Source organism: Silurus meridionalis, chromosome 3, assembly GCF_014805685.1.
Source record: "Silurus meridionalis isolate SWU-2019-XX chromosome 3, ASM1480568v1, whole genome shotgun sequence".
Classification (NCBI taxonomy): Eukaryota; Metazoa; Chordata; class Actinopteri; order Siluriformes; family Siluridae; genus Silurus; species Silurus meridionalis.
The window spans coordinates 18,468,965-18,487,867 of NC_060886.1; the positions used below are offsets into that span (position 1 = coordinate 18,468,965).

Below are 18,903 nucleotides of genomic sequence, written 5' to 3' on the forward strand. Positions count from 1 at the left end.
TGTGAAAGACAAGGTTACAGGGATGGCAGTGTGTTTTTGTAAGGGAAACATCTCTGACAAAATAGATTCAAGGCACACTTTCAAAGAGTGTGCATATGTGCGAGGAGGGCCAATTGTACGGATGTGACAGGCTTTCAAAAGAAAAGTGTTCCTTCATGTAAAACACCCATTCTTCCAGCCACTTATTTACTGGCCTTTGCAGCAATCTGTGAGCTCGGTTTGTAGACTGCAGCAGGGGTCACTCCTGTAAAGAGGCCTAGCCTGTAATCATAGCTAGTCAGAGAAAATAGTGAAACACAACTAAAAAAAAAACAGAGGCATTACAAGAAGTTTCCTCTCCTTTTGTGGAGGATTTTGTGGTTTCTCACCAGGGAGTGCAGTGACCTTGGAAGTCAGATGGATGTATGAGTTAGATACCTGCAGACAGCCACTGTTTGACCACTGAGCACACGGTGTGTCTCATCAACACATGTAAGCAGAACTCAAATGGGATGGAGATTGCGACAGCCTTCAGGGCAGTGCACTCTTGGGAATGGGGAAAGACAGAATGAGAGAGAGAGAGAGAGAGAGAGAGAGAGAGTGTGTGCATTGGCGGCGTTACACACAGCACAGCACCCAGCTGCAGCACTGCCTCTATGTTTTTCCTGCTGCAGACGGATGGCTGTAATCAGAGAGACAGTCCTACCCAGATTACAGTCTTCAATCAGTCAGCCAGGAAAATGATATGTACATCACCTGTGCCATGGATGGCATGGCATCCCACTGCATATTACCTGTGTCAGACCTGACAAAGACATGATAGGAGATGGAGAGCCATCAGACACTTGCCATTCCAGAGGGTTGGGAGGGTGGGCAAACTATCACCAAGAAGACGTGCTGTTGTCGTTCCTCAATTTAGTATCACATGCCATTTAATGTACATTTCTGCAAAACAGACAATACCTGTCTCTCATCAGTACTGGCATCTGAACTCATACAGGGAATGGCAGCTCACAGGGGTGCAGTGAGAAATGGTGGAAGTAATGTACAGAAACCTTTAAATAATTAATGAGTTCTAGACACAAAATTAAATTCTTTCATTCTAATGATTATATATATATATATATATATATATATATATATATATATATATATATATACACACACACACACACACACATACATACACATATATACACACACACATACACAAATATACATATACATATACATATATATATATATATATATATATATATATATATATATACACACACACACATTTATACATACACCCACTATATATATATATATATATATATATATATATATATATATATATATATATATATATATATATATACACACCATTTGAAATTCTTTTGTTTGTTGTTCAGCAGGAAAGGATGTGAAAACACTGAAATATTCCAGTGAAATATCATTTTGAAACTCTTACCCAAACAAAACTGACAACAAATAAAATTATTTAAATTTTTCTCCTTGGGAGAGCGTAGAGATACAAACCTATAATTTTCCCTGAAACAAGAAAGCACCTAATTAGACCTTGGAAGCATCACACACATCTCTATTGGCCAGAGAAAACACATCAAACTATTGCAGCTCAGGGTGTTTTTCTATTTTCATGCACCCCTTGTTTCAAATTCCACATCTCTCCATCTTGCATCCACTAAGACACCTCAGTTAAATGCAGATAACACATAATGGGTGAAAACTTTTGGACAAAAAAACAATCCAAAGCCATGTGCTCTGTGCTTAGAGAGAATTATTTGCATAAATATCCCCCCTTATCTCATACAGGGAGCACACCACCCTAAAACTAATGCCCTGACCACAATGTCACTATCCTCTTCTATCTAAATCTATTTTCTCACCCTCCAACATCTCTGCTTCACTATTTTCAAACACACACACCTCTTTAAGTCATGCTGGCAGTGTAGAGGAGGTCACAAAATTGTCTCTACTCAGACAAAAAAAAAGGGGAAAAGAAATCACTGACCTGCAAAATTGGCCATATTCAGCAGTGGGGGAATATCAGATTATTGAGTTGATCCATGCTGAGTTGTCTTTACCCATGGAAAACGATCTGCTTCATTGTGTTTGTGTGTGTGTTTTGCAGTTGATCAAGGGCAGGAATATGCTGTGAATGCATAGCGAGTGGGCAGGAGACACGCCAATAGCTTTCACTTTAGAGGAGACGAAAGAGCACGGCTGAAAAACTTTCAGCTCTGCCGCCATCAACATGTCAGACTGACAGTGTAACTCCTAGACACTTTGTGTGCCCATAAAAGGGGGTTATAATTAAAATATTGTGCATCATGATAATTTGATAATTCCAGTCAAACTATATTAAACTTGCAATAAATACAAACTACATTAAATAATGAATTAAGAATACACACATATAATCAATAATAAACAACACCCAATAGCTACATTTATTTTGTTACCATCTACAAAAACAAACATTATAAAAAAAAAAAAAGAAAGAGTCCAGTTTGCAACCAAAAATTATTTTACTGGAAAAAAGACAGACAAAGGATTAAATAATGCATTTTTTTTTTTTTAGATTACTACATATTTTGACACATGCCTGTGCAAAGAAAATATAATTCATTAAACAACTAAAATTGAACTGTTTCATGGAAATTATTACATTTATTTGATTTATTGTGGTTCACATACAAAGAAAATACAAGTTAAGCAAACAAAAAAAGCAAAAAAAGTTGTCTTTGGTTTAATTGCATCATGTCTACATTCATAATACAGAGCTTGAGTGAATGGATTAGAATAGCATCTAGGCCTATCAAAGCAAAGCAGTTTGTATTGCAATTGTGAATGTTTCTGAATAAGATCCTGTTCAAATGATACATAAATACAGCAATGATTCTTTAGACTCAGCAGTTGGCTTTTTCAGTTTGATTGAATGCTGGTCATCTTGGTAAATTGCAGAAGGACTGAAAGAGGGATGCCATTAGATTAAATGCGAAACACAAATACAAAAGATAATAAAATAAAACTTTTCTCCCCTCAACTGTTCCCATTACAAACACGTGACAAAACCCCCCTTTCTGAAAACTGTGTCATAAAAACAGCAGCCAAAAAAGCCATGCTATTATACCATGATTTCTGCTCGGCTCATGGAATCTCGCTAGTTATCTTATTTATATTGCACGTGTATTGAAATGACAAAAAAAAAAGTACGAGACTATGCAATTACTCTGCAATTCAGGAAGAGTGGGCCAGCGAATGAGGAATATGCAAAAGCCATTTACCACCACAAACCCCATAACGTCTCAAAGATATAAGTGGGCAATTGGAATTACAGCCCTCCATCCCAAATCACACCCAAAATTAGGGGGGCTGAATCTGTTTTTCACTTTTGAATTAAAACCTGCCATTTTCCTCTACTGGCCTGTGCTCAGATCTCTTGAGCAGCTTTCTTGTGTATTATACAAACACTGTACAACACCAGAGTTAACATCTTAACAAGACTCCAGGAAGGGCTTGTTGTTTCCTAATGGAAATTTTTATGTGAAAGGCACAGCAAACTAGAAAGAAAATGAAGGCCCCCCAAAAAAGGATGAATTATAAAAAAAAATTAAAAAAACCTATTCAGTAGCATACCATCAAATTTATTTTTCTATATTGCAATCACTAAGTATATGGTGGTGTCAAAAACAACACATTACTTCAAAGTACACAGATACAAAGATTGAATCCTATATACCTCAGCTGTTTCCACCACTTCACCCTTCCTACCTCACTTCCTACGCTTTATCTGGTCAGTCCAGCAGAAACTCTTCCCTGCAGTCCTCCATCCACATCGGTGCAATTCCACTTTATCAGTATGGCCGTGTGTCCCCAATCGATCTCCTCGCACCGTGGGTGCTGCTTTTATTGAGGTATGCAGCATTCTGCCTCTCATCCCTCTATCAGAAAAGAAAAGGCAAAGCACTGTTCAACACACAAGGCAAAAAAGAACTTGCAACACAAGACTCACCTATCTGAGCGTGGATGTAAGAGCCTTATCAGTCCAAATGCAGGAAAAGGCCATGTGAGCTGGTGTATATTCAGCACAGTTGATTCTTTACTCCATAGACAGTATTTAGCAGACACTCGAAGTCTTTTGCAGTAATAGTTGTGCTCATGCAGTGGAAAGGTAAGGCTATGATTCATGAACCCTGAAGCACCCTTTTCATCTTTACCCCTCGCTGCAACCCCCCACCCTTTCCAGCAGGCCTGCACAGCACTATTACAATATTCAGATTACCGTGCACTGGAAATTAATTGGACTAATTAACATACAAGTAAATGATGATACCGTTAACACATTTCATTAACTCAAACTGTCATTCCATGTTCGTTGTGCACTTCATATTGCATTACAATGAATTGAATTCATTAAATTATGCAAATGAAAGGTGGCAGCAAACGGACGTGTCCTTTTACTCAATGTTCAGAGACCTGCTTCTCTCTGGATCTCATCTACGGCAAATTGACTTTAATACTGGAACATGTGCTTCTCACTTTAATGTGACAGTTAAACGATTTTAGTAGACATACTTTCAATCAAGCAAACCTTCACACCAGAGAAACAAAGTGGAACATGTGTGTTGCTTTGTTCATACTAGTGGTGGGTTTTTTTTTGCTGTGGAAAGCCAGAGTATACAGAACACACCACCCACTGAGTCGGCAAAATCTTTCAGAAACTCACCATAATTAGAAAAATGAGCAGCTGTGAAATGAAAACTTTATCAAAAACGAAGGAACAGTTATGAAGCCATTGAGACAAAAAATATATATTCTCAAGTATTTCCAGGGAAATAATTTGTAATATTAATTATTCATTAAAATAACTCAAGTCAGTCAAGCACTTTGTTAATTTTGTTCATGATTAAAACATACACCAGAAAGAATGCATATATTCCTGAGGTAAATCAATATGGCATTTTAATATATGATTAATGTCCTCCAACACCCTTAACAGAGAACTTTCCTAACGATGTTCTTATCATACAAATAATATTCTCACCTTTTATAAAAGATGATTTACAGCATCAACTCTGGTCTCCAGAGGATAGGGTCGAAGGGTCAACTGGGCTCCTCCACAGCAGCTGTGAATGTAGTGACATCTGCTGGACTACACCCAGGGGTTTCTCTCTCTCTCACGAACACATTGATTTACTCACACACACCAATATATTTCTTGTTTTTCTACACAAGATCCTCCAGTGTCTATGATGAACATTTCATTTCATGTTGATAGATAGTAGGATAATAAAATCTGCTATATAATAATAAAATTTTATAAACTATAAATCAAAAAGATTTTGAAAATAGGAGACCTGACAACCAGAAACTTCTTTTTAGTCATTTTAGTGTGAAATAAAAAGCTGCCCTCAAAAGTGGGCATTGTACAATAGTTTGAAGCTTTTTCAGAAAAAAAAGACCAAATAACAATACAAGAGACGTTACAATGCTATTTATAGTGAACAAAATTATATTTGACCTCACAAACTAGGGCAACATATTAAAAATGCAAAGAGCAGGAAGGAAAGAAAAAAAAAAAGAATTCAGGAAAAAAAAAAATAGTGTTTCATCAATTACACTTAATGACGTTATTCATTTCAGCAAGGTTGGGTAGTCTAGCATGAATCATCATTAGCATGTTTAAATTTCTCGTCCTTAATAGCTGAAACTCCTAAAACAGACTGGCAACTGAACTCATAATTCATGTCTGGATTACATGGAATAATCCATCATATGAAAGTGCAAAACAATCCTGGAGATAAAAGAGGGGAGAATTCCTACACCGTCGCTTGAAGAACAAACTGCACACTGAGGCCAAGAAATATGTCCTTCAGCAACCTGTGAAATATATAAGAGTTATGCTCTCTTTATACAAAAAAAGTTCATTATCAAATTGTGAGTATATAGCAGTAATAAACAAGTGTATTTGCACATGAAAATTGACATTTTGTTTTCCTCCCTGCACAGGATCTCAAATCAGGAGTACCCCAGCCCCCCCAAAAACACAGCTATAACAAATAAGAACAAAGTCAATCAAATTACTGCAGAAACAATGAGAACCATTGTGGAGCTAAAAAAAAAAAAAATCTCGATACAAATTCAGATTTTCTTGTACTGAACTGGCTGGACTAAAAAACAAACCAGACATTTTGTTGTTGCATGGTGGTTTGCAGAAACGGTCCTTGTCTCTTGAGCAGTTTAAAAGTGATTTGATTGAATTTGGTCCAAACAGCTTTAACACCAGCGACACAGCAACCCTGCAATTGAGTACTCCTTATTCCTAATAGATCCACCATGTGGTGCAGCTCTACACACGTACAAACCTGGAGATAAAACTCCCGCCACATCCAGACAAATCACATCCTCTTCATGCGACACTCACCAATTTCTAGAGCACAAATCTGCTCATTACATATCAAATGATTCTGATAAAGATTCAGTTTCGATAGTTCAGTCTTACAAAAATGACATACTGGAATTATTATACATATTTAAAAAAAAAAAAAAAAGAAAAGAAAAAAAAGAAAAAAGAAAGTCATTTAAGAGATGTAGACACCACAAAACCAGTTTACTATGCAAAGCCTCATATAAATATTGTCTTGCTCAAAAAGACTTAACAAATGCATAACATCTGATCAACTGTAAGAGATTGAAGAGGAAGAAGAAGAAATAAAGGTTTTAATTACACTGTTTTTATAATTTTCTTCACAATGCTTTAAAGAGAAAAAAAAAGCTTTGCAGAGCCTTGATTGAACTAAATAAAATAAAAGGACCACATTTAACTTTTTTTTATATATATATATATGCATGTTTTTAGAGAAAAGAATCAGAAACACGTACATTAAAGACACATTTGGACATGAACTTCATAACGCCCAGCACCAGAGTGGCACACTTCATTCTAATGTTCTACCCTGAACATCCTCTCTTGTAGGGCGGCCAACTAATGCCACAACATACCCTAAACTAGCCACATAATTAGATTAACATCATTCCCGTTGACCAAACCTAGCTTCCTTTATAAAGGTTACTCCCATTCAAACATACATGTCATAACAGTTGCTTTAAAGCTCTTTAGCAACTTGACTTTTGTACACATGAGTATGATACAAAATAAGGCATTTCAGTGTTTTTTATATGGAAACCACTTTTGACCATTTTCTTCTGTTCCATTCTTGCCATATAAAAACTGCAGACAAACATAAATTGATATTCTATATTTGTAAAATATATTTTTATATATGTGCATTTACGTAAATGGATTAATTTACGTAAATGAGAATAATCTGTGTGGGTATAAAAAGCAGGATAAATTTGAGGAAGCGCAGTCTTGTGGTCAAACTAAGATCCAGGAAGGAGAGAAAGTAGAGGATAAGAATGACACTATTCCCAAAGCAACATAACCTTGGCAGTCTAATAAAAAGTTTACTCAAATCTTTGTGTTGCAGTTTCTTTCCTGACAAATGAGAAAGTTTCCTCCGATAGTTGCTTAGCTCCTGCGTGCGCTCGTCACTCTGCAGCTTCACTGGCTGCAACGGTGACTAGCTGCAGTGGGATCTCTGCTGTAGTGAGCAGCTCCTGCGAGTTGGACGAGTTAACAGTGGCGTTAACAGTAGCGAGGCCCTGCACGGCACCTGGCTGAATGTTGGCGAGGATGAGTGTGGTAGCTCCTGGGGTGATGATGCCGTCAGAGGAGGCAGAGGTCTCCACGCTTGCCACGACTGCACCACCGCTGCCCTTTTTTTGATGCGTCTTTATGTGCTTGGCCAGATGGTCGCTTCGCATGAAGCGCTTTGAGCACTCGGGACACACAAACTTCTTCTCGCCTGCCACAGTAGCAAAGGGTAACATTTACAAAAGTTATGTTGAACAGCAATTAATACATTAATTGAAAAGAAAAGAAAGTTTAGGGCGCTACTTCTCAAAATATAATCATGTATAGTCCTGCAAGGGTCTGCAAAACAAAGCTTCATAATTTAGAAATAGCTTCTTAATTAAGAAATGATTTAATGCTATTCGCTCTGTCGAACACTTTTTAAAATACAAGAAAAAATACAGGGTGCACAAATGCAATGTTAAATAAACCTAGTAAAAATTATTTACAATTATTCATTTGGGAATTATTTTGTTTTCATCTAGAGTGACATTTAACAAATCAAATAAAGCAGCCAACATTTAAACTTATATACAAACTTAACTATTAAATATTAACTATGCTAACATTATATGAGTAATTGAAGCCCTTTACTGGCTTGCTAACTGAGTAGATGGCATTATCAGACACCATCACAAAGAAAGCATCATATCCATTTGTGCTACACTGTATAATATTAATACAAGCACCACACACTTTTAGTCTGCAGAAAGAGTGAAGGAGAGGAATAAAACAGGATATGATGAGAACCTGTATGTGTTCTCCGATGTCGCTGCAGCTCATCGCTGCGTGTGAATCTCTTGCCGCAGAACATCCAGTTGCAGACGAAAGGCCTCTCTCCTGAGTGCCAGCGCAGGTGAGCTCGCAGGTGAGACGTCTTCCCGTACACCTTCCCACAGCCTGCTATATGGCATACATGCTGTTTCTTCTTCCCCATGTTGGTGCCCCTGCAGCACAAGGCACGGAGAGTGTTATAAAGAAAGAAGTGCCATATACACATTATGCACAGACATTTGCTCAGCATGCAAGGGATGCGTGTGCATGATTAACAGAAGATAAGGTTGCTCTTAGTTTTGTCAAACTGGCAGACACACAAAAAAAAATAATGTCACAGTCAGGGATTTAATAAACTAAGCACACCAGGATCGCAAACCTCACGTGGTGAGGTCAATGAAAATATGAAAAAATGAACAAGATGCGATCAAAATGCAAAAACAAAACAAGATTTTAATTAAATTGACTTTAAATGGCTTGTTTCTTTTTTTAATTGCGGTAACCAGTGGGTTATCAACAAATCAACAGATACATGCTCAAAATAAACGGACAATTCCATGAGTGAGCTTTTAATCACGTGTTCACTGTTAAAGGCAAATCTAGTGCAGGGGTAATTGCATGTTTTTGAGGAACAACCCATTACAATATGCAAAACCACAAGTGTGCTGCATGTCCCTGTCATACAATGGTTTTTCACACACTAAAAGGCATGTCAAAGAGCATGTAGCGAGGGTCTAGCTGTGGTACGAGAACATGGTAATAATCGTAATTGAGCACTTCAGATGTGTACATGTCCTGTAATGGACTGCACAATGTAAGTGCAATATGCCCTTCATAAAGTTTGATTTGATCAGACAAGATTTTTTTAAACATAGAATTGTAAAAGTATATAATCATAAAGAACAATTTGGCTTTCCATAACATCATCAAAGCATCAATAAAGCTTTAGCCAAAGGTTAATATAGTTTGTAATATAGTTATAGTTTTGTATGCGTTACCTTCCTCCTCCCTCTTTGCAGTTGGGGCAGGTGCAGGCGACCCTGCGCAGCCGTTTGCCCTCCTGGCCCAGACCCTCCATCTCGTCTTCTACTAAGCGCACACGCAGGTGAGACAGGTCATTAGTATTCAGAGTGGAGTCACCAGCAAGAGACCACTCTTCTGAGTCTGGCTCCTCCTTTATCCGAATATCTAATCAGAGAAAGAAAAATCTTTTTTCTGTCACTATGGAACTAGAAGTTCTACCATGAAAAGTCAAACTGGGTTATCTACTTTAGTTGATGTATATATGTGTATAATCTGAAGCCAACCACAAAAGACCATTTCCATGTATAAGCTTACACGGCTGTTTAAAAACATCTGAAACAATTTTAAACGAGTCTTTTGCATAAGACAGCTTGACATTTATGATGTAGCAACAACATTACCTCCAGGGCTGTCTGTGTCATCAGTCTGCAGCTGAAGCCCTGCATGATCCACCGAATTAACTGTGACCGTCTGCAGGTTCGGAATCTGCCCAGAACTGATACTAACTGGGGTACTTATTGTAGCTCCCTGCCCTATAGAGAGGGTCTGCACTGGTGCTAATGTTATCTGTTGGGCTGGGGTTGTCTGGAGCTGCAGATTCTGAAGGTTCTGAATCCCCTGAACCTAAAAAAAAAATTTTTAAAAACAAAACAAAAAACCCCAAAATTGTTTATTTTTAACATCAGCAGTAAAATTAACATGCTGTAATACACTTTAAGTAACAATTTTCCGTAGAAAGGAATGCGACTAGAGCTGCTTATTTTCAAAACAATTAAAATATAGAAAGGCAACAAATACATTTACCATACTACTTAATAAAACAGTTTTTAAGACGTTACTGACAACCGATATTTACAAGTTAATAGGATAATATTCTACACCACTCACAACTTCAGTGGGGTCTTTTTTTTTTTTTTTTTTGGTAAGGGTCAACACTATTTTTGTATTTTTTGAGTGAATTTGCTGATAAAAATGTTCTTAGCTTTCAGCAGTTTATAAGAAATACAAGCAATGATACAGACTAGTTTGATTGGCACTTGGCATGTTTGTTCTTGAAAAAAATAGACTGACCTGTTTTAAATATACTTCAACTATTTTCCATTTCATTTTTAAAGTACCAACCTGGAAGGTCTGCCACTGTATCTGGCCTGATGGTGTGACGGTCTGTGCCTGAATGAGGAAGGTCCCTGGGTTGATGAGCTGGACGTTCTGGAGAGGCTGCTGCCCCTGGTTGGCTATCTGTTGCTGCCCCAGCTGCCCGTCACTGCTCTGAAGTGGCACCTGTTGCAGCTGGATCACCTGCTGCCCTGTAGATGTTTGCACATGGCTCTGAGCAAGAAATCCTTCAGTCTGCTCAGGTGTGCCCTGGGTCAGTACACCTGTGCCATCGATTGTGCTTGCGGGTAACTGCGAAGACGATGATGATGAGGAAGATGTGGTAGGCACAAACATCTCTGCTGCATTAGTGTTGTTGACCACTAGTGTTTGCTGTGATAGCTGTTCTCCTGTCTTCTCTGAGCCTTCTGTGTTTTCCACTGGCTGATTGGTCATGATTAGCTGTCCATCAGCTGTCAGCCCAGTGGCTATTGTCTGTGCCCCAGAAAGCCCTAGTGAGTCCAGATCTACGCTGTTAATGGGCACAAAGGTAATATTCCCAGGCAAACCCACAGGCACATTAGCAACCACCTGCCCCTGACTGTTAAAAGCTGAGCTTCCCAGAGTTACTCCCTGGATCTGCTGCACTTGGCCAGGCTGAGCCATGAGGTTTGAGCTGTTGCTGAGAATACCAGCCGAGGCAGTGCCGGTTACACTGATGGCTTGAGAGCCGTCAGGGAGAATCTGGATCTGCCCTGAAGCATCCTGAGCCAGAGAGGCACCCTCTACTGTTGAAGCAGAAAATCCCAGCTGCCCATCACTTGTCTGGATCTGAGGGATAACCTGGTATTGGATGTTAGGCACTGCATTGGCGGAGGAATCTGTCCCTGACGTTAACAATATGGGCTGGCTCTGGAGGCCCTGAAGGCTGTGAATGGGAAGAACATACTGCCCGTTAGAGGTGACTATGCCCCCACTGGACAGTTGCACAATGCTCGATTCATTCTTTACTCCATCCCATCGTTCTGATGAGTTTGTCAGCTGCACTGATCCCGAATCTGCAGCCTGAGAAAAAGAAAACGAATGAGTTGAAAATGAATCAAAATCTCTGCAAAATTCATAGACGATGTTATAGAACAAGATCATCAAATTCATTCAATTCTCAGAGATTGTTTACAGAATGTATCAGTGTAACAAATACAACACCAGCATAAAACATAACCCTACATTCACACTAGCAAGAACCAGTTGGAGTTTGTCTCCTTTGGCATGGTGACTGCAAGTGTCTTTTTTTTTTCTTCAAATAAAAAAGTAGCTGTATAAAAAGTCTAATGATAGTCTGCTAAATAATGACCAAATCAACATGGAAAATGTCTCATGTATGTAATTTTAGACTGTGTAATAGCTAAAGAAAGTAGCAAAGTGAACTTTAACAAGTATATAAACAAACCAGAGGCAACAGCCATCTATACTTCCTTCTAAGTCTTGTTTATGTTTAATGGATGGTTTTGTATATTTGTTGTAGAATAATTGCAATTATTAGTTCCTCAATTTTTCCATGCCGAACATAAAATGTGTAGGATCTTACACTTTGTGTTAAACTGAGGAGCAAAGCATATAGCTCTTGCTTCTGCTGAAATGAAAGCTCTGAACTGCACTTGTACATAGAAAACGAATGAAGTGCGGCTTGCTAAAGTAAACACTGAATGAATGAAGCATCCTCATATCCCATGCCTCTCATGTTAACTCGGGTAAGTCAAGGCTTTTAAAAGTTTCTGTTTTTGGTCAAACGTTATGCCGAGTTTAGAATGAAATGAAGTGCATTACAGTAACATTTATACAATTCATACAAATAAACATGGTGTTTTTTGGTTCACACGGTGTTTTTGTGGCAATCACTGATAATGGAAAGGTCACAGAGCGACTTCAGTGCGGTTGATAAGCTGATTACAGAAGTAAACATGAAAACTGAAGATAAAAAAAAGGATTAGCTACAAGAGAGTCACGAGGCATATGATTTTAATATAAAAGTACAGTGATTAAGAATAAAGAGCGACTCTGATCAGAGCGAACAGGACGAATTTGGCCTTTACCCCAGTTGGACTGAGTTATAGATGGGGTTAGATGGCAGGCGGGCAGAATGAGGGGTCGGGAGGCGGTGTGTGAGGGACTTACCCCGGCAGCGGCAGCCCTGTTCTCCCCCCGGAAGGAGGGCGAGCCGAGCTCGCTGCAGGTGGCCGCCAGCAGAGCGAGCGGCGACGGCGGACTGGCCTACCCACAATGGGCGGGTTCAAACAGGAGAAAAGGGGGTGGCCGTTAGTCCGAAGCCACACAGGAAGTACCACTTTTTTTTAAACAACAAATTTAAAAACGTGTGAACTTCACAAAAGCACCATGCGGCCAGCTACGGCAACAAAAAAGCCCCAGCAAAGGAAGGAGAGAGCCGAAACGGAAAAGAGTACCTGATCTCCCCTGCTACCATCTTGCTGCAGAAACTCGCTCTGACTGCTGTCCACGTCTAAGGCGGCCATTTCCTCTTGTCTCCCCGGCTGTTTGGGCGCTGTTCGCAGGCACGGTGCACGGACACGAAGCAAAACAGCGCAGTCGGACGCACTGCCAGCTCAACTTTTCGACCGCAACAACGAATATACTTCAACAAACCGAGCACAAACCCGAGCTTCGATCTGCACACAAATCGGAAAATTCAACAAGCGCCGATGCTAGCTGGCTAACGTTAACCGTTAGCACAACTGCACAGAGATTAGCAAACCAAACCGACACACTTAGCCAGCATTAGCATTAGCTTAGCTAAGACGGGGCTGCGGAATGCGTCTAATGGAAATGTATTGAGTTTTTACATACCAGTCATTACTTGGTCTGCTTTAATAGAAAAAAATCTCGATTTAATTACACGACAAGCATGATTATATTATTCGGAGGCGGGCTGCGAGCGCTGAATCGAGGCTATTTTTTCTATTTTGATTGACGGTGCGGGAAACACAAAAGGTGGAGCTTCCGATGTTGACTGTGAAAATTTGCGTCACGAACAGGATGTCCCGCCGTTCTTCTATCACACTATTGGCTGCCTCGGTTCAGATGTTGCCTCCTGATTGGTCGTGCGACATTTCAATCAGTTTGAATCGCACGCAACTTCCTGTTCCCACTCCCGTCGATAAAAAACGTAGAAAACGTTAACTGAGGTTGACGAAGTGAATTTATATTTCCTGTTTACGGTACAACATCTCTCTTAGTATTTAGATTACACAGTTGATTTATGAACTCACAAAAGCGCTGTATTTATTATATTTATTATTCCCCATAAGTTTATATTCTATCATTAAATTAGTAGTGAGCTAACGTCGACTAGCCCAGTTTTAGTGGTCATACTGGTCAGTAAAGGTGCAAGGTTTTAACACTCATAGTAAAGCACAAAAAGCCGCCATGTTTTTCAGTTGGGTTGGAAACATTTTCAGAACAAAAGAAAACTATAGTGTATAACCTTTGCAATGAACTCCATTGTATAAATTTCTCTGGAGAACCAGTGTCCTCGGGGTTTTACCTGAACCTAGTAGCAATTATGTTGTTATAGGAAAATGATACATATTATAGTAACAATAAAATTATTTATTTCATACCACAGGGAAACATGGCAATGCTAAAAAAATATATTAATAAAACAATGTATTTTTTACATTAACAGTTACGTTTAATGTGGTGGAACATCCATGAAACAAGCCACAGTTGTCACTTATGTTACAGCAGCTATAAACCAACATTCCCACAACAGCCTTATTTTTTCCTGTCATGGATTTAATATGACAAAAATTCTACTTGTCATGTCTATAAGAATCTGCAGCGTTCCCTGTGTGACTTTCTGAAGCATGTCATTAATAGTTTTACCCCAGATTGTTACAAAGCACTGAGACTAGACTTCCTAAAATATTGAGTAAACATCCCACAAATTTTGTGTGGTGAGTTTTCAAGGCAGTTTCTGTGTATGTTTTTAAACACATGAACCATATCTATTAAGCAAAACAATAATATAAACCTTGCATATGATCTACAGTCAGAGTTGCACTGAGATAGTTATAATAGGTAAGAAAGCATTAAGTACATTATAAACAAGTTCTGCTGTGTGAATAGTGTTTCTTTGATACAAATGCAAGAATTTCTTTCACAAGTGGTTATTTGAGTAAAGTGAGAGTATTGAGCACAGATCCTGATGCTAATAATAGATAAGTTCAGAGATCAGAAAGTCTTATGGACAAATTGGATAAACATGAGAATATATTAATCTGATTAAAGGTTAATGTAGGCAGGCTGACAAGCCATCAAACCCATGCTGCCTACTTTTAAGCACAGAGGAAATTTCAATCACCAGTTTGTCACTGGTTATAAAATTGATGTAGAATTGTCAGGGTGAATGCAAGACTTTGCATACCTCTAAGTCTATTATCAGAAGTAACAAAAAAGTAATAATGTTGCAATCATTGCATTCATTTTTTAAAAATAAATTTGGGTGTTGTCCAAAAACTTGTCCACAATTTATTTATAGGGCTACCTTCAACCTATTTTATATTCTCCAAGCTACATGTCACACACTGTCTGCTTAAAATTGGGGCTGCAGTAGGAGGTATTCACATCAAACTTTTTGGCTTCTGTTATTTTTTTTCTTTAGTCATTGACCAGTTACAGGGTGCACTCACATTTTGAACAAATGTCAATATAATGGTTTATCCTTTATTTCTGATTTGAATAGAGGCACATCTGTTTAATATTCTATATAATGATACATTTGACTTTTTCCCCCTGACTCAGATTCCAATACAGACATTTGAATTCAGCTGTATATCTCAATCTTTTTCAGCATTATGCAGCTATTCCTAACCGTTTGCAGATCAACCACATTGAATATAAGAATAAAATAGAATAGAATGAAATATAGTTTATCAGAGGAATTGAGGAATAATGCTGCATGTTTGACATGCATCCTACCTGATAGCAAATAATCTGAACATGAGGTAAACAAGAGTCTATGACAGCATGGATATCTGAGTAGAAAGTTAAAGGAAGGATACTTTATACTTGTCACATGAACTTTACAACACAGTAAAACTCTTCCCATATCTTAGCATTGCTAGGAAGCTGGGGTCAGCCATCTTACAGTTCCTCTGGAGGCACAGAAGGTTAAGGGACTTGCTCAAGTGCCCCAAAAGTGGGAGCTTGGTGATACCAGGGCTTGATCCCCCATCCTTCACGATCAATATCCCATAACCTTAACCACTGTGCGACCACCTCACCTATACAGAACCTAGTGTGAAGGACCTGTGTATACACATACAAATAAATGTTCTTAGCACAAATTATCCCAATGATTGCTATGATCTTAGTTGTTTTTCCACATTATTCCATGCACATATATAACCTGGCTTTTATATCTTTATGGTTCAACGTGCCTGTATGGAATCTGGCAGAAAGAAAAGTGGGAAATGTGTGGTAGGATGTTGTCCACAGTAATGCTGTTGCTCCTATAAATGCTAAGACATTAGTAAGAGTGCATTGAGAAAACAGCTCAGAAAGGTTCAGTGCACTTCTGCTCTGAGACTGTTCCTGCATCATTTCCACTGTGTCAGCTCCTCCCTGAGAGTGGCCAGAGTGCAGCATTTTTCCCTCAACCTTCAATTCAAACTTGAACCATTACAGCAAGACTACAAAGGCACTTTTGCTGCACTCAGGGGCTCGCGCCAGTGAATGGTGGATATTTCCAATCACTCTGCTGTCAGTCCAAGTGTCAGGTAAACACAGGCTGGCAGACGAAGCCTTTAGAGTGCCTCACAGCTGTGTCTCACTCACCTTAGCTTTGCTCAGCAATCTTCGACACAAAGACCCCATGCTCAAATGGAAAAGCAAAAATGCAGCTGTGCTCATCGTATATATTTAGGTAAATACAAAAAACTTAATTACCGTGATCTTGCTTCTGTATGTGAGGGCATGTATTCTAGAGGTGATGAACTGATTCGACAGCCTATCTTATCTGCAATCATCAGACAATCAGAGCAGAAATGTGAGATTGGTGTTATTGACTGATTCAGCCCCAATAACTCCAGATACGAATGACATGAGTCAAACTGCAGGCAGTGAAGGAAAGACATGAGAAATAAACACTATGTGGTTGTTGGTTTCTGTGATGAGTCACCATTGCATAAATTTAATTTAATAAAAAAATTCTCTCAAAGCTACTAAATGTAAAGGATTTTTATTAGTAATCTACATTAGTAGGGGGCGGTCTCATCTGCAAATGCCGATGTGGCAGCATGTTGCCGTTCCAGCTAAACAGAAACCACGTTTGATTCCACCAGTGATTCAATTGATTGGAATAAAAACCTGCAGCCACACTGGCCCTTTGCGGATAAGATTGGACACCCTCAATCTACATGTTTTGCTTTGGGCAGGAAAGTAAATCGTTGTCAGGTGAAGTGGAAAGGTATTGCATGCTCAAACCATGGTGAAAATAGCAGGGACTGCTGACCGAAGTAACCGTGAGTGGTCTGTGAAAGCGTCACATTAACATATTGACAGAGGCACTAGCTGGGCCTGGTGTGTGATGGTGTAGACCACATGGAGTTAGCTGCTCTGGCTGGAGATTTCTGAAGATCTGTGGAAATGGAGCCTCACTGGGAGGTTTCCAAACAGAAGGCTACTGCAGGGATGTATGTGGCCAGAATATAAAATATGTTTCAATGTCCCACCACAGAAAAGACTATAATGAGGATGCTATTGATGCTATTTGGTGAGACCACCAAAGATGAGTATAATACATGTACACGGTACTTGTTTTTAAATTCCATGTGTACTAATATTGCAATTTATATATCAAATAGTTATTGTAATACTTTCCTCTACAGGTATCATTAATCTGAGATGTTTTTCTGAGACTTACATAGCAAAGAGAAAAACAATCCATTTTAAATTCATAATTTTTATATTACCCCTACTGAATTTTATTAGAATTTACAATAAAAGTAGAATTTAAAAGATAAATCAGCTATTATATGTTATCAACCCAGAATCTTAGAATCTGATATGAACTTGATGAATAAAAGTTGATCATACATAAAGATTAGATGGCATATATATATAACCATCGACCACAACTTTCAGCATGAGAAAGTCAACACATTCTTCCAAGTGTGTCATGCGTATGCAAATATGTTGTTGTGATTTTGCTCTGGGATGAGTGGCATTTGATTGATGATTCTGCGATTTGTCATTTGTAGCAGAAATACAGAATCGATAAAACTAGTAACTAATCAGCCTTTAATATTCTGCAACATTTCAAATTTCTGGTCACATTCATCTGACTTGTGTGTAAGTCTATTTTGGTAAATAATCTGTTTATGGCTCCAACTTTAGATTTGATTCACTTTTGTATTGCTGTTGATAAGGGCGTCTGCTAAATGTCGCAAATGTAAATGTAAATGATTCATGTTCAATGTCTCTGGACTTTTTTGTTTTCAAAGGTTTGACAATGTTTTGTTCCATTAGGTAAATCTGCATGATTTTGAATAACTTCCAAAATGTTAGTTACTACAGCTCAAACAAGCCAAAGCACAGAAATCACAAGTCTCAGTCCATTAAAATTTGATGAACAGCCACCACTAATTACTTGAAGAATTGGGCAATAGCAGAGTGAAAGAGAAGCTTAAAACTCTTCCTATACGCTAAGGAATGTCCTACTTGGAAAACCACAATGTTACTTTTAGCCAATAAACATTCAACAGTGTAATTTGGTATGTAAATAAAAGTGATGCCCCTTGTTTGGCTGCCTTCACAGTGGGAAACACTTTTAACTATACGATATAGTTACTCTTACAAGAGTATATTAAAATTCCATACTTCCACCCACAAAGTGAACACTACTTACATTCAATTCCTCAATACACATACACATTTGCTGGACTATTGGAATCATTGGATAGTGTACACAGTGCTTGTTGGTAGGCATGAAAAGGACACATTCTTTATGCATGGATGCCTAGACTTCCTGGGGAGTAAATATAGATATCTCTCAAAATGACCCACAATCAAAACATGCAAATCACTACAATTTCTAATATTCTATCAGCTCTTACATTTTATCATTCATATTTTCCAGCCTATCACATACTGAAGTACTGCAGCAGGAACGAAAAAGTCATTTCATTTCCAATACCTTAGAGTGCAATTTCGGCAGTGAACACTACACTAGGCAGAATCAACACAGACTTTTTTCCCTAGTAAATACAAGTGAAGATGACAATTTTTATTCAATTTCTAGTCAGAGTGAG

General features: G+C 38.5%; 1 protein-coding gene across 4 annotated transcripts; it reads right to left on the minus strand.

Annotated features, from left to right (window-relative positions):
• Positions 1–5,360: 5,360 nt before the first annotated feature.
• On the minus strand, positions 5,361–15,796 carry sp3a (sp3a transcription factor). Of its 4 annotated transcripts, none has more exons than XM_046845304.1 (7): positions 13,039–15,796; positions 12,752–12,847; positions 10,604–11,641; positions 9,883–10,105; positions 9,457–9,547; positions 8,435–8,631; positions 5,361–7,856 (listed from the first exon to the last, which is right to left on the minus strand). In XM_046845304.1, the coding sequence occupies exons 1-7, from the start codon at positions 13,105–13,107 to the stop codon at positions 7,540–7,542; spliced, it is 2,031 nt and encodes a 676-aa protein (XP_046701260.1). In that variant the 5' UTR covers positions 13,108–15,796; the 3' UTR covers positions 5,361–7,539. The 4 variants fall into 4 exon arrangements, with proteins under 4 accessions (XP_046701260.1, XP_046701261.1, XP_046701257.1 ...); XM_046845305.1 differs by having other exon boundaries at positions 9,457–9,544; positions 13,039–15,652; XM_046845301.1 differs by having other exon boundaries at positions 9,457–9,646; positions 13,039–15,633.
• Between the last annotated feature and the right edge of the window lie 3,107 nt (positions 15,797–18,903).

Bases quoted from the DNA above. Each gene is read 5' to 3' on its own strand.
- sp3a (XM_046845301.1), bottom strand. From the start codon at position 13,107: ATGGCCGCCTTAGACGTGGACAGCAGTCAGAGCGAGTTTCTGCAGCAA. The intron at 10,106-10,603 runs GTTGGTACTTTA...TTTTTTTTTTAG, and splicing joins TACAGTGGCAGACCTTCCAG to GTTCAGGGGATTCAGAACCT. The intron at 7,857-8,434 runs GTTCTCATCATA...CTACTGTGGCAG, and splicing joins ACATCGGAGAACACATACAG to GCGAGAAGAAGTTTGTGTGT.